The sequence below is a fragment of the Felis catus genome, chromosome E2 (assembly GCF_018350175.1).
Source record: "Felis catus isolate Fca126 chromosome E2, F.catus_Fca126_mat1.0, whole genome shotgun sequence".
Taxonomy (NCBI): domain Eukaryota; kingdom Metazoa; phylum Chordata; class Mammalia; order Carnivora; family Felidae; genus Felis; species Felis catus.
This window is the reverse complement of record NC_058382.1, coordinates 8,328,806-8,341,756: the sequence shown is the minus strand read 5'-3', so window position 1 is coordinate 8,341,756 and position 12,951 is coordinate 8,328,806. Positions and strand designations below refer to the sequence as shown.

Genomic DNA, 12,951 nt, shown 5'->3' with positions numbered 1-12,951 from the left:
GTGGGCTGGGGTAGGGGACTGGAGGGGGCCTCTCAGCACCACAGCGATGTATATGGGGACTGTGTTATTGAGGCCTCATCAGAAGATACTAAAGAAGTGGAGGGCCACTTTAAGGGGACACATCGGGGACGGGTTCCAAGGAGGAAATATAGAAGTGTTTAGAGAACTTTCACTGTAGCAAGAGCTAGTCAGGTGGGGGGGTGGGGAGGGGAGCGGCGGTGTTGTACAAGGAGGTAAGAAGGGGAAGAAGGGGACCCACTGAAACCTCCAGAGTCTGGACTCTGACAGTGTTGCTCGTCAACTTTGTCATGAATTTGCTGGGTGGCTGACCCCTCAAAATAAGAAGACAGGGAGAGACAGAGAAAGGGACCCCAGAGGGGCGGGGGGTGGGGGGAACAACAAAAAAGTTTCAAGAGAGAGGCAGAGAGAAATACTCAGAGGCTGGGCCCAGGGCCTGGGGTGTGCCCGGCAGCTGAGGGGCGGGGTTGGATATTCCTGAAGTCAGGGAGCAGTCTCCGGACAGGATGTGAGAGAGGAACTGGGGTCTCCAGTCACGGGAGCCAGCTAAGGCTGCAGGCGGGAAGGGAACTTCGTTGCCGTGAGCAGGGCTGGGGCCCAGGCCCAGGGGAGGACCGGCGGGGGTCGGGACTGCCGGGTCTGAGGGCGGAGCGGTCTGGGGCCCTGGACTCCCGGGTCCGAGAGAGGAGGGGCTGGAGCTGGGATTCCTAAGTCTGAGGGAGGAGGGGGCCTTAGGGCAGGGGCTCCCGGGTCTGAGGGAGGAGGGGTCGGGGCCCTGGACTCCCGGGTCCGAGGGAGGAAGGGCTGGGGGGCCGGGACTCCTGGTTCTGGGGAAGGAAGGGCTGGGACCCCTGGGTCTCAGGAGGGGGCTGGGGGTGAGGACTCCCGGGTCTGAGGGAGGAGGGGCTGGGGACCCTGGACTCCCGGGTCCGAGGGAGGAAGGACTGGGGCCCGGGAATCCTGGTTCTGGGGAAGGAAGGGCTGGGACGCGGACCCCTGGGTCTCAGAAAGGAGGGGGCTGGGGGTAAGGACGCCCGGGTCTGAGGAGGAGGGGCTGGGGGCCCGGACTCTCGGGTCTGAGGGAGGAGGGGCCGGGGGCCCGGACTCTCGGGTCTGAGGGAGGAGGGGCCGGGGGCCGGGATTCCCGAGTCTGAGGAGGAGGGGCTGGGGTTTGGACTCCAGGCTCTGGGGGAGGAGGAAGAGGCGGGGCCGAGCTCTGAGACAGGACTCTCAGCCTATCCAGGCTCTGTAATTAATTAACCCAAACGGATCAAATTAAGGGGTGAAAGTTCACCGAGGAGGAGGGCGCGGTGGCCAGGCTCGGTCGCGGAGCCCCGGGGCCCACAGGCGCGGGCGCGCGTGGTGGCCGAGCCCCTCGGGAGCTGGGGGAGGAAGGGGCGGGGCGGGGGTCCGGAGCAGTCACGCGCCCCCTCCCGCCCCAGGTCTCCCGCTCAGGATGGGGGTCCCCCGGCCTCAGCCCTGGGGGCTCGGGTTCCTGCTCTTCCTCCTGCCGACACTGCGCGCAGGTGAGGGGCCGCGGCTGCCGGGTCGGAGGGAAGGGGGCGAAGGAAGAGCAGTCTGAGGTTTCCCCCGGGCGGGACACGACCTCCCTCGCCACTTGTCACCGTATCACTTTTCTTCCTCCCTCGGTCGCTGTGTTTGAGAACCACCTGTTCGCTTCGCTCTGACGGTGCCCCCCCCCACCCCCACCCCGCCGGGACCGGGGCCCTCCCTCTGGGTCTGCTCCCCGCCCCGGTCTGTCCCCCTCCCCCAGTCTATCCTCCTCTTTCTGGATCTGTCCTCCACGCTGAGTTTGTCCCCCAGCAAGTCTGTCTCCCTCTCTCTGAATCTGTCTTCACCGCCGCCCCCCCTCTTCTGGGTCCGGCCCTCCCCGCCTCTGTCTCCCCGCTCTCTGGTCTGTCTCTCCTCTCTGCGGTTGAGTCTTTTTTCTTTCAGGGTATCCCTCCTGCCCCCAGTCTAGGTTCCCCCCCCCCCCCCAACGCTCTCTTCACCTCTGTCTCTCTCCAGCAGAGAGCCATCTCTCCCTCCTGTACCACCTCACCGCTGTGTCCTCTCCTGCCCCCGGGACTCCTGCCTTCTGGGTGTCAGGCTGGCTGGGACCCCAGCAATACCTGAGCTACAATAACATGCGGGCCCAGGCCGAGCCGTGTGGGGCTTGGGTCTGGGAAAACCAGGTGTCCTGGTATTGGGAGAAGGAGACAACAGACCTGAGGAACAAGCAGGAACTCTTTCTTGAAGCTCTCAAAGTCTTGGGAGAAGGAGGTAAGACCAGGATCCCAGAGTCTGAGGGCGGAGGGGGCCCGGAGCCAGGACTCCTGGGTCTGTGGGAGGAGGGACTGGGGGCCTGGACCCCTGGGTCTGAGAGAGGAGGGCGCTGGGGCCCCAGACTCCCGGGTCTGAGGGAGGAGGGCGCTGGGGGCCAGGACTCCCCAGTCTGAGGGAGGAGGGGCTGGGGGCTTAGACTCCCGGGTCTGAGGGAGGAGGAGCTGGGGCCCCTGCTCCTGGGTCCTACTTACCTGTATTTGGGCACCCCAGGTCCCTACACCCTGCAGGGCCTGCTGGGCTGTGAGTTGGGCCCTGACAATGCCTCGGTGCCCGTGGCCAAGTTTGCTCTGAATGGCGAGGATTTCATGGATTTTGACCCCAAGCTGGGCACCTGGAGTGGGGAATGGCCTGAGACTGAGACCATCAGTAAGAGGTGGATGCAGGAGGCGGGTGCGGTCAGCAAGGAGAGGACCTTCCTGCTCAACTCCTGCCCCCAGCGGCTGCTGGGGCATCTGGAGAGAGGCCGCGGAAACCTGGAGTGGAAGGGTGAGCACCCTCCGGGGGCGCCTCTGACCCCCACGGAGCTCTCCATCCCCACGCCCTCACCTCGGGCCTCCCCCTCCTCCCCCAGCCCCTTCCCTGGCCTCCTGGCCTCCAGTCGCCCCACTGCAGCTCCTCCCCTACGTGGCACACTCCTTCCCTACTCCTGTCCCGCTCCGCTGGCCCTCAGAGACCTCTGGCCACAGCTCAGGCTCTTCGGCCAGGCCTCCTCCGTCCTCCTTGGCCTCACGTTTCTCCATCTGGCCCACCTCTGCCATTGCCCTTCGGGTCCCTCTGGTGTCACAGCCGGCGAGATTTTCCTGTGGCCCAGGAGCCTTCTCACTTGCTTCCTTTGGACTCGAACGATGCCTTGTGTGACCCCCATTAGGGCACAGACACACTCTGAGCTGTACTTCTGCGCATGTCTGGGGAATCCTCAAGGGCGGGAATTCGAGCTCTTTTGTCGTCAGTGTCCCCATATCGCAATCCCAGCTTCCATCCTGGCCCTCCGTGCACACCGTCTCCTGAGCAGTCAGGGGAATGTCTTTTTTTTTTTTTTTTTTAAGTTTGTTTATTCATTGACAGAGAGAGAGAGAGAGAGAGAAAGAGAACGTGCAGGGGAGGGGCAGAGAGAGAGGGAGACAGAGAATCCCAAGCAGGCTCCGTGCAGTCAGTGCAGAGCCCAACTTGGGGCTCGATCTCACAAACCGTGAGATCTTGACCTGAGCTGAAATCAAGAGTCAGTTGCTTAACTGACGGAGCCATTATGTTTTAAAACATAAACGAGCTCCTAGCCCACCATTGCTTAAAAATGTCCATTAGCGTTTCTCTCGTCTTACGTGAAAATCCAACCTCTACTCCATGGCCTCCAGGTAGCTGGGTCCGGCTGCTTTCCACCATTGTAATTTCACAACACCCAACCGTGGCGGCCTTCTCTCTCCCTCCTCCAAATGTCAGGTTCTTTTCCTCCCCAGGCCCTTTGCACCTGCTGTGCCCTCTGCTTGCACTTCTCTTCCTTGGGATCCTGCCATGACTGGGTCCTTCTCATGCTTGCGGTTTGATTTTGGACATCAGCTCCTTCAGCAGGGCCCTATCACCCTGGTTAAAGTGTGTCCCCCTACCACCCCCATTACTGTCCCCCCATGCCATTGTTTTGTCCATTCAATCACTATAGTGTCCAACACTTCGCTATAGTGTTTTTTTTTCTTTTTTATTGGGGTGTAGCTTACGTACCTCAAGTACATGGCTCGATTAAGCTTTATGGACGCCCATGTACCTGCGAACCAAGATCTAGAATGTTCCCAGCACCTCAGAAGCACCCCAGCACTTCTTTGTGTCCTCTCCCATTCCATACCTCCCAAGGGTCACGACGGACCTGGTTTTTATCACCATAGCATTGCCTGATTTTGAACTGATTTGAACTGTGAGCACGTGCTCGTTTGTGTCTGGCTTTTTTCACTCAAGTGTGTGTGTCATGAGACTCCTCTCTGTTGCTGGGTGTCAGTAGCTGATGGCTTTTTATTGCTGAGTAGTATTTCGCTGTGCGGTTCATACCACAGTTCATCGAGGAATGGTTTCTTTTCAGTTTGGGGCTGTTGAGGAATGAAGCTGTAATGAACATTCTTGTACATGTCTTTCTGAATGTTTTTAAGTTTGTTTATTTATTTTGAGAGCGACAGAGACAGAGTGAGCAGGGGAGGGGCAAGAGTGAGGGAGAGAGAGAGCATCCCAAGCAGGCTCCATATTGTGAATGTGGAGCCCAATGAGGGACTTGAACTCAAGAACCTCAAGATCATGACCTGAGCTGAAGTCAGATGCTTAACTGACTGAGCCACCCAGATGCGCCTTTAATTTTTTTTTAATTTTGATTTTTCTTTATTTTGAGAGAGAGAGAGAGAGAGAGAGAGAGAGGGGGGCAAAGGGAGAGAGAGAGAGAATCCCAAGCAGGTTCTACGCTCACTGTGGAGCCCAACGCTGGGCTCCATGCCACGACCCTGGGATCATGACCTGAGCCACAATCAAGAGTCAGATGTTCAACCGATTGAACTACCCAGGCGTCCCTCTTTTATTATTATTATTATTATTATTATTATTATTATTATTATTTTAAATATATATATATATTTTTTAACGTTTATTTATTTTTGAGACACAGAGAGACAGAGCATGAACAGGGGAGGGGCAGAGAGAGAGGGAGACACAGAATCTGAAACAGGCTCCAGGCTCTGAGCGGTCAGCACAGAGCCCGACGCGGAGCTCGAACTCACGGACCGCGAGATCATGACCCGAGCCGAAGTCGGACGCTTAACCGACCGAGCCACCCAGGCGCCCCCAGGCGTCCCTCTTATATATGTATTTTGATACGAATGTGTAGTTAACATTTCTTTTGACTGAATACCCATGCACGGAATGGTTGCATCATAGTGTAGGCATCGGATTAGCTTAATAGGTAGTGCTAAACACTTTCTCGAGGAGGTTGAACCAATTTTATAATCCCACCAGCTATGTATGAGAATTCCAGGAGCTTCACAGACTTGCCAGAATTTGCTATTGTCTGTCTTCAGTTGTAACCGTGCTGGCGGGTGTGTGGCAGAATCCTATCGTGGTGTGTTTTTCATGTTTCTCAGGGTAGATGAGAATCTTACACATGGTTTGGCAAAATCAGATAAATCAGATTTGGGGTGCTTCGGTCGGTGGAGCGTCCCAACTCTTCATTTCAGCTCAGGTTTTTGATCTCAGGGTCATGAGTTCAAGCCCTGTGTTGGGCTCCTCACTGGGTATGAAGCGTACTAAAAATATATATATCTATATCTGTATCTCTATATATCAGATAAATATCTATAAATCAGATAAATGAGGTGGTGACTAGTGATGTTGAGTATACTTTTGCACATTACCGGCCAGTCAGGTGTCTGCTCTTTGGGCGGGGCTGTTTGAGTGTTTTGCCCATTTTTAAGTTGGAATTTTTATCTTTTTTTTTCTTATTAGAGTTCTTAATATATTCTGGGTATGAGTCCTTTGGATTTGTCAGATGGTCTGTTGGAAATAGAGTGTCTTCCGGCGTCCGGCTTGTCTTTTCATTCTCTCTTTTTTTTTTTGTAATGTTTATTTATTATTTTTGACAGAGAGAGACAGAGCACTGAGCGGGGAGGAGCAGAGAGAGAGGGAGACAGAGAATCCGAAGCAGGCTCCAGGCTCTGAGCTGTTAGCACAGAGCCCGACACGGGGCTCAAACTCACGAACCGTGAGATCATGACCTGAGCCGAAGTCAGACGCTCAACCAACTGAGCCACCCAGGCGCCCCAGTCTTTTCACTCTCTTGATGAAACCTTTTGATGAACAGAATTTCTTCATTTTTATGAAGATCAACTCATCCATCTTTTATCTATAGCTCTTGTGTGTGTTCTCTTTAGGAAATCTCTCTTTTCCCAAAGTTATGAAGGTATTCTTCTATGTCTTCTGGAGGCTTGGTTGATAAGTAATTTTCATATATAGCTGTATGATACATCTTGAGTTGATTGCAGGTAATGGTGTGAGGCAAGGGATCAAGTTTCATTTGTCCCTCATGGATCTCCAGTTGACCCAGCATAATTTGTTGCAAGACCACCACCATCCTGTCCCCCCGCCCCCCCTGAACTGCAGTAGAGCCTTTTTCCTAAATTAACTGTGGATCTAGGGCATCTGGGTGGCTCAGTCAGTCAAGTGTCCAGCTCTTGATTTAAGCTCAGGTCATGATCTCACAGTTGGTGGGACAGAGCCCATGTCAGGCTCTGCCCTGACAGCATGGAGCCTGCTTGGGATTCTCTCTCTCTCTCTCTCTCTCTGCCCCTCCCCTGCTTGCACACCTGCTCTCTCTCTCTCCAAATAAATAAATACTCTTAAAAAAATTAGATGTAGATCTGCTTCTTGGTTGTTTTGAAGAATCCACCAATGATGTCATGTGGACCTGGAAATTTATTTGTTGAAAAGTTTAAATTATGGATTAAAATTGTGAAATCATTATAGGACTACTTAATTTTTTAATTTCTTCTCATGTCAGTTTTGGAAGGTTGTGTTTCCTAGGAATTTGTCCAGTTCATTTATTTTATTAACAACTTAAAAAAAATTTTTTTTAAGTTTATTTATTTATTTGGAGAGAGAGCATGCAGGGGAGGGACAGAGAGAAAGGGAGGCACAAGCCAAAGCAGGCTCCAGGCTGCAAGCTGTCAGCACAGAGCCCCATGCGGGGCTCGAACTCACCAACTGTGAGATCACGACCTGAGCCGAAGTCGGACACTCAACCAACTGAGCCACCCGGGCGCCCCCCTCTCACTCTCTTTTAATGACGTTAGGATCTGCCTTCTTTTCGCTCATCACAACACTTTCACAGCCTATTTCCTGTCCGTTTATTTGCACACACATATTTGCCTCTCTCCCCTCCTTAGAACGTGAGCTCCGCGAAGACCAGGGCTTTTGTCTGTCTCGTTCACTGCTGTGTCCGCAGTGCCTAGAAGAGCGTCTGGCACATGACTGATGTCCTGTTGTGTACGCGTCTAGGGTAGGAAGGCATGAGAGGTGGATACCTTCACTGTGGATAGCTTGGTTCCCCCCCACCCCCACCCCCACCCCCACCCCCAGGAAGATCCCTTTACCTTTACTACTATATTCTCCAGGCTCAAGGCAGGGCGCCTGGTGGGACGTGCTGGGCGTCCTGGAAGGAATGGAGGCCCGGGTATGTCCCTGTCCAGCCCCTCGCCAGCTCTGGCCCTAGGGGCTCCCGGGCTCGAGGCTTAGGTCCGTCTGCCTGTTCGTCTGCAGAGCCACCCTCCATGCGCCTGAAGGCCCGCCCCGGCAGCCCCGGCTTTTCTGTGCTCACCTGCAGCGCCTTCTCCTTCTACCCCCCGGAGCTCCAACTGCGGTTCCTCCGCAACGGGCTGGCAGCCGGCTCCGGCGAGGGTGACTTCGGCCCCAACGGCGACGGCTCCTTCCACGCCTGGTCTTCACTGACAGTCAAGAGCGGCGACGAGCACCACTACCGCTGCCTGGTGCAGCACGCGGGGCTGCCGCAGCCCCTCACTGTGGAGCTGGGTGAGCTGTCCTGCCGCGCGATGACGCTGCCTGCCGCCTCCTGGTGGCCTCTGCCCCCCCCCCCCTGCTGTAGCGGTCCTTCCCGAGGGTGACCGGCTTCCACCACGCTGCCGCCCGGCGTCCTCGAGTCTGACTGCCTCGTGCCCCGCCGCTGCCAGTTCCTCCAAAGCCTGGGGGCCTTCTGTCCTGTCTCGCTTGCCCTCCCCGAGCCTGTCTGCCTTCCGGCCTGCTGCTGCTGCTGGGTGGAACTCGTTAACCAGTGCGGACAGGCCTCCGGAAGCCGAACCACCCTCCCTCCTGCTGCTGCTAGTCTGGTCATTTGCTGTCTGCTGCTGCCGGTCGTCACTGAGGCTGACCATTTATGGCTCAGAGACTGCCAGTCCTCTACGAACCTGACCTTCTACTGCCCTGTGCTTGTTTTGCCTCTCTGACACACGCCCTGCGGCTACAGGTCCCCTTGGCGCGACACCCCTCTCGCTCCGGCCGGTTCTTGTAGGCAACACGGGGGGGCGTTCTGCACAGACCTAGGACATCAGCTGGCCGGCTTTCCCTCCGCCCACACCCCACACCGGTTCCCCCAGGACTTGATGCTGGGATCTCTGAGGTTGGGGAGGGGGCATTGAGACCGCCCAGTCCCCCCTGGCCTGATGCAGATGGGCTGGAGGGCCCCTTCAGCATCTCACACCATTCTCTGGCTGCAGAATCACCAGCCAAATCCTCGATGCCAGTGGTGGGGATCGTCATTGGCCTCTTACTGCTCACGGCGGCGGCTGCAGGCGGAGCTCTGCTATGGAGGAGGATGAGAAACGGGCTGCCAGGTGTGGAGCAGGAAGAGGGAAGAGCCTCAGAGACAGGGACAGAAACCCCAGAAGAGAGGGTGACGCAGTGCTGGGCGGAGGGGAGGGGGGAACAGATGTAGACAGAAAGGAACAGAGACTCAGAGAGGTGGGGACTGGAGGGAGGAAACGGAGACTCAGAGCGGGACAGAAACCTGTGGAATAAGACAGAGGCTGGGAAAGACAGACAGAGGGACACATACACACACATGGGGGAGGGGCAGTCAGGAGCCCAGAGGATTTCCGAGCTTCTGATGACCTCCCTTCTTCCTCTTTCCTCAGCCCCTTGGATCTCTCTCCGTGGGGACGATGTAGGGGCCCTCCTGCCCACTCCTGGCCTGCCCAAGGATGCTGACTCTTAGGATATAAATGCATTCTCAGCAGCTGCCTGATCACCCCCCCCCCCCCCCTGGCTACTACCAGCTAATGTAGTCAGGCCCCTTTTATGCTGTGAGACCTCCTGGAATCCTGGTATTTCTGAGCCTCCAGAAAGAGTCCTGGGCCCGATGACCTTCTGGATTTCTCCTCCTGTGGTCTGCCTCAGTTTCCCCTCCTGATGATTATGACTCTTTTCCACCTCCACATATAAACGCGAGTTTGGGCCCAAATCATTGTGTTCTTATCATTTCAACTTTTTAGGCCGGGGGAAGTAGGACAATGAGTGGGGGGAGTAAACAGTGTTGGCCCTGACCTTCCACACTCTCTCGATGCCAACATGTTGCCCCCGTGCAATATACCAATTTTATACCGAGTCATGTCTTTTTCATTCATAAGCTTCACAGATACTGAATGTCTACACTGTGCCAGGCATTTTGAGGAATTCTTGGCTGGAGTCTGACCCGACTCCTCGGTGGAGCGGAAGAGAAACATTGTTTCCTCTTTGAGAGAAATGGATGCCTCTGGCCCCTCGGTTCCCTTCTTTCTAAAACCATGCTGACAAAGGGAAAGATAAAAATACATCTCTTGGGGCGCCTGGCTGGCTCAGCTGGAAGAGCATGAGACTCGAACTCCGGGTGGTGAGTTTGGGCCCCACCTTGGGTGTTGAGATTACATACATACATACATACATACATACATAAACAAAGAAACAAACATGGGGTGTCTGGGTGGCTCAGTCTATGGAGCATGTGACTCTTGATCTTCGTGGTGAGCTCGGGTCCCATACTGGGCATGGAGCCTACTTAAAACAAAACAAAACTTAAAAAAATACATCTCCCCCCCCCCCCCCCCCCAAAGAAAAAGCAAATCTCCCAAGAGGCTCCTGAAATCGAAGAGCTGGGGGTGGTCGGGCAGGGAGCTGCGAGGCCTGCCGGGAGCTGTAGTCCTCCCGCCTCGTGTCTCTCCAGGGGCCGCCCACCTCGCCGGCCCCGGGAAGGGGCGGGCGGAACCTCGGGGGCCCCCACTCTTCTCTGTGGACGTGGCGTGGGGCGTCCGCGGAGTTCACGGGCCCCGCCCCCTGGGGTCTTCGTGAGCCCTCATTGGTCGGGGGGCGGGCCTCTGAGCTGCTGGAGGCGGGGCCTGGCTGGAGAGCCGCCAAATGGGGCATCTTTACGGAGAACGCAGAGCGGAACGTGTAGGGGGAAGCGAAGCTGGATTGTCTGGTAAAGGGAGGCGAGAGCGGGTGGCCTGCCCAGGGAGGGCGGTTCGGGTTCGCTCGGGTCGAGGAATTGAGTCCAGGCTGCAAAGGACGCCTGAGAGCCTGCATGATTTCTCTCTGGCCACGACCCCATCCCATACTTGGCGTGGGAAGTACGCCACGTCTCCCGCTTGAAACCCCCACTAACGGCTCTGGGACCAGTCTGGGACTCCCTCAGAAGAGTCAGTCCCTACCTCGGAGAACCCCGCCCCCCTTTTGCCCATCCCCGGCCCTTCTTGAGCCCTAAACTTTGCGGCTTGCTATCATCTGTCTTGTCTTCGCTCTCTCCACGCACCGCACCCCCCCACCACCACCCGCCGGCCCGGCATTCTTCTGCCCTGTCTCTATGCTTTTTCCTGTGACCCCTGACTCCTAGCCTCCACCACTCCCTAGGGACTGATGATGTGGCGTCCATCACTTCTGCTGCTACTGCTGCTGCTCAGGCGTGGGGTCCAGGGCAAGCCATCCCCTGACGCAGGCCCTCACGGCCAGGGGAGGGTGCACCAGGCGGCCCCCCTGAGCGAGGCCCCTCATGATGACGCCCACGGAAACTTCCAGTACGACCATGAAGCTTTCCTGGGACGGGAAGTGGCCAAGGAATTCGACCAGCTCAGCCCAGAGGAAAGCCGAGCCCGTCTGGGGTAGGAGAGAGATGGAAGGGAGGATTCGGGGTTGTATTTTTAAACAGGGAGGTCAGGGGAGGCCTCAGTGAGAAGGTAATATTTGAGCCATGTGAGTATATGGGGGAATAGCATTCCAGGCAGAGGGAACTGTAAATGCAAAGGCCCTGAGGCAGGAGCAGGCTTGATATTTGAGCAACAGCGAGGCTACCGAAGAGGAGAAGGTGGGAGGTCACTGCAGAGAGAGAACAAAGAGCCCAGGGCCTTTCAGGCCACAGTGAAGATTTCAGCTTTTCTCTGGATGAGATGACAGCCAAGGGAGGGCTCTAGGCAGAGGAAGGACCCGAGCTGACTTAAGTTTCAACAGAATCCTCCTGGTTATCTTTGGGGGAACAGGCTGTAGGGAGCAAGAAGCAGGGAGCCAGTGAGGAATCAACTACACGGGAGACAAGAGACGATGGTGACGAGACCAGGGTGGAGACAGTGGCGGTGACTGGGTCTGCTGGCTGGGAGATTGTGCTTGGATGGGGTTGGGTGAAGGAGGGTTGGAGGAGGAAAGGCAGCGATAGGCTAACGCATTTGGAATAGCCCTTGCTACAGTACCTGGAACCCTTCTAAGAGCTTTACAAGGGTTAACTTAGGCAACCCCCACAATCAGGCTAGTGTTTATCCCTCATTTCACAGGGGTAAACCAAGGCTCAGAGAGTTTGTTCGTGTTTGTTTGTTTTTTTAAGTGACTTGCCCACGGTCACACAGACAGCAAGAGGGGGTGGCAGAATTTGCACCTAGACTGAACAACAGCCTGAACCGCAGTGAGGGAGGGTGTGAGTCCTGGGGACTCCAGCTCCAGACCGATCAGAGCAGAGACAGCCCAGAGCGGGAGGGGGCGGCGACCTGGGCATCGCCATCTGGGAGTCAACCCTAGGGGCTGGGTTGCGGGGCTAAAGGACAGCGACCCAGGGGAGCGCTCCCTGTGGGCTCTGTGAGCGGTTGGGCAAGGACCCAAACCGGTGGCGGGGGCCTGGGATCCGACTGGAGCGGCCCGAGAGAGGGTGTGTGAGGAAGGGCCTCCAGGGGCTTCATATGCGTCCCCAAGGTGCATGTGATCTGGCCAGAGCACGGGAAGGGAGTGATGGAGGCCAAGCCGGCGGGGTTGAGGGCGAGTGTCTTAGGCCAATGCCTGATACAGTCAGGGAAAGGTAGGGAAGAGGTGCGGGACGCAGCCCAGGGCGGCGCTGTGGGGAGACGCACCTGCAATGGGCCGGTGCAGCCAGGCGGGCGGGGCAGGGGGCGGGTTGGAAGGGATGGCCTGAAGACCCGCAGGGCCTAAAACGGTGAGATGTCAGGGGTGAGTGTGGCCGTGGCCATCAGAGTTCAGAGAGAGGCTTGGGACAGGGGCCATGCGGGCGAGGGGCGCGGTGTGGCGCCTCGCTCCCTCACCCCACCCCGACTCGGACAAACAGATGGAGCAAGTGAGGGTCTAGGGGCAGAGTTGGAGTGGAGGGTGTGACCCTGGATTGTCGTAGGTCCTTCCCCCAGCCCGGGCTTGTGGAGGACCGCGGCGGCAGCCGTAGGCCCGCAGCGCCTCGGAAAGGGCGTGAGAGCCTCTGGGAGCCGAGCCTGGATTGAGGGGGCGGAGCCCCGCGCTGGGCGCGGCCCTGGGGTTGACACGTGCCTCCCCTCGCTGTGCTGGCGGCTCTGGGACCGCGCTATCACCGCTCTCTGAGGGTGTGTCTCGAGTGGGGGCGTGGCTCCGCTCCAGGGGCGGGGCCTGGGTGGAGGCGGGACTCCTGGGGGGCGGAGTCCGGGACTGACGTGTGCCCCGCCCGGACTCGCAGGCGCATAGTGGACCGCATGGACCGCGCAGGGGATGGGGACGGCTGGGTGTCGCTGGCCGAGCTCCGCGCTTGGATCGCGCACACGCAGCAGCGGCACATACGGGACTCGG

At 57.2% G+C, this 12,951-nt stretch overlaps 2 protein-coding genes across 4 annotated transcripts in view; both read left to right on the top strand.

Annotated features, from left to right (window-relative positions):
* Positions 1-447: 447 nt before the first annotated feature.
* FCGRT (Fc fragment of IgG receptor and transporter) lies at positions 448-9,355 on the top strand. Of its 3 annotated transcripts, none has more exons than XM_045046025.1 (7): positions 448-598; positions 1,461-1,544; positions 2,050-2,301; positions 2,575-2,850; positions 7,642-7,911; positions 8,613-8,729; positions 9,030-9,355. In XM_045046025.1, the coding sequence occupies exons 2-7, from the start codon at positions 1,475-1,477 to the stop codon at positions 9,107-9,109; spliced, it is 1,065 nt and encodes a 354-aa protein (XP_044901960.1). In that variant the 5' UTR covers positions 448-598; positions 1,461-1,474; the 3' UTR covers positions 9,110-9,355. The 3 variants fall into 3 exon arrangements, with proteins under 3 accessions (XP_044901960.1, XP_044901959.1, XP_023100999.2); XM_045046024.1 differs by having other exon boundaries at positions 2,047-2,301; XM_023245231.2 differs by lacking the exon at positions 448-598 and having other exon boundaries at positions 1,272-1,544.
* Positions 9,356-10,194: 839 nt separating this feature from the next.
* Positions 10,195-12,951, top strand: part of RCN3 (reticulocalbin 3) — a 13,748-nt gene continuing 10,991 nt past the window's right edge. Inside the window, exons 1-3 of the mRNA XM_011289682.4 lie at positions 10,195-10,348; positions 10,777-11,024; positions 12,842-12,951. The exon at positions 12,842-12,951 is cut by the window's right edge and continues 93 nt beyond it. Coding sequence (XP_011287984.1) covers positions 10,783-11,024; positions 12,842-12,951 — 352 coding nt within the window. The 5' untranslated portion in view covers positions 10,195-10,348; positions 10,777-10,782. The remainder of the gene's footprint in view (positions 10,349-10,776; positions 11,025-12,841) is intronic.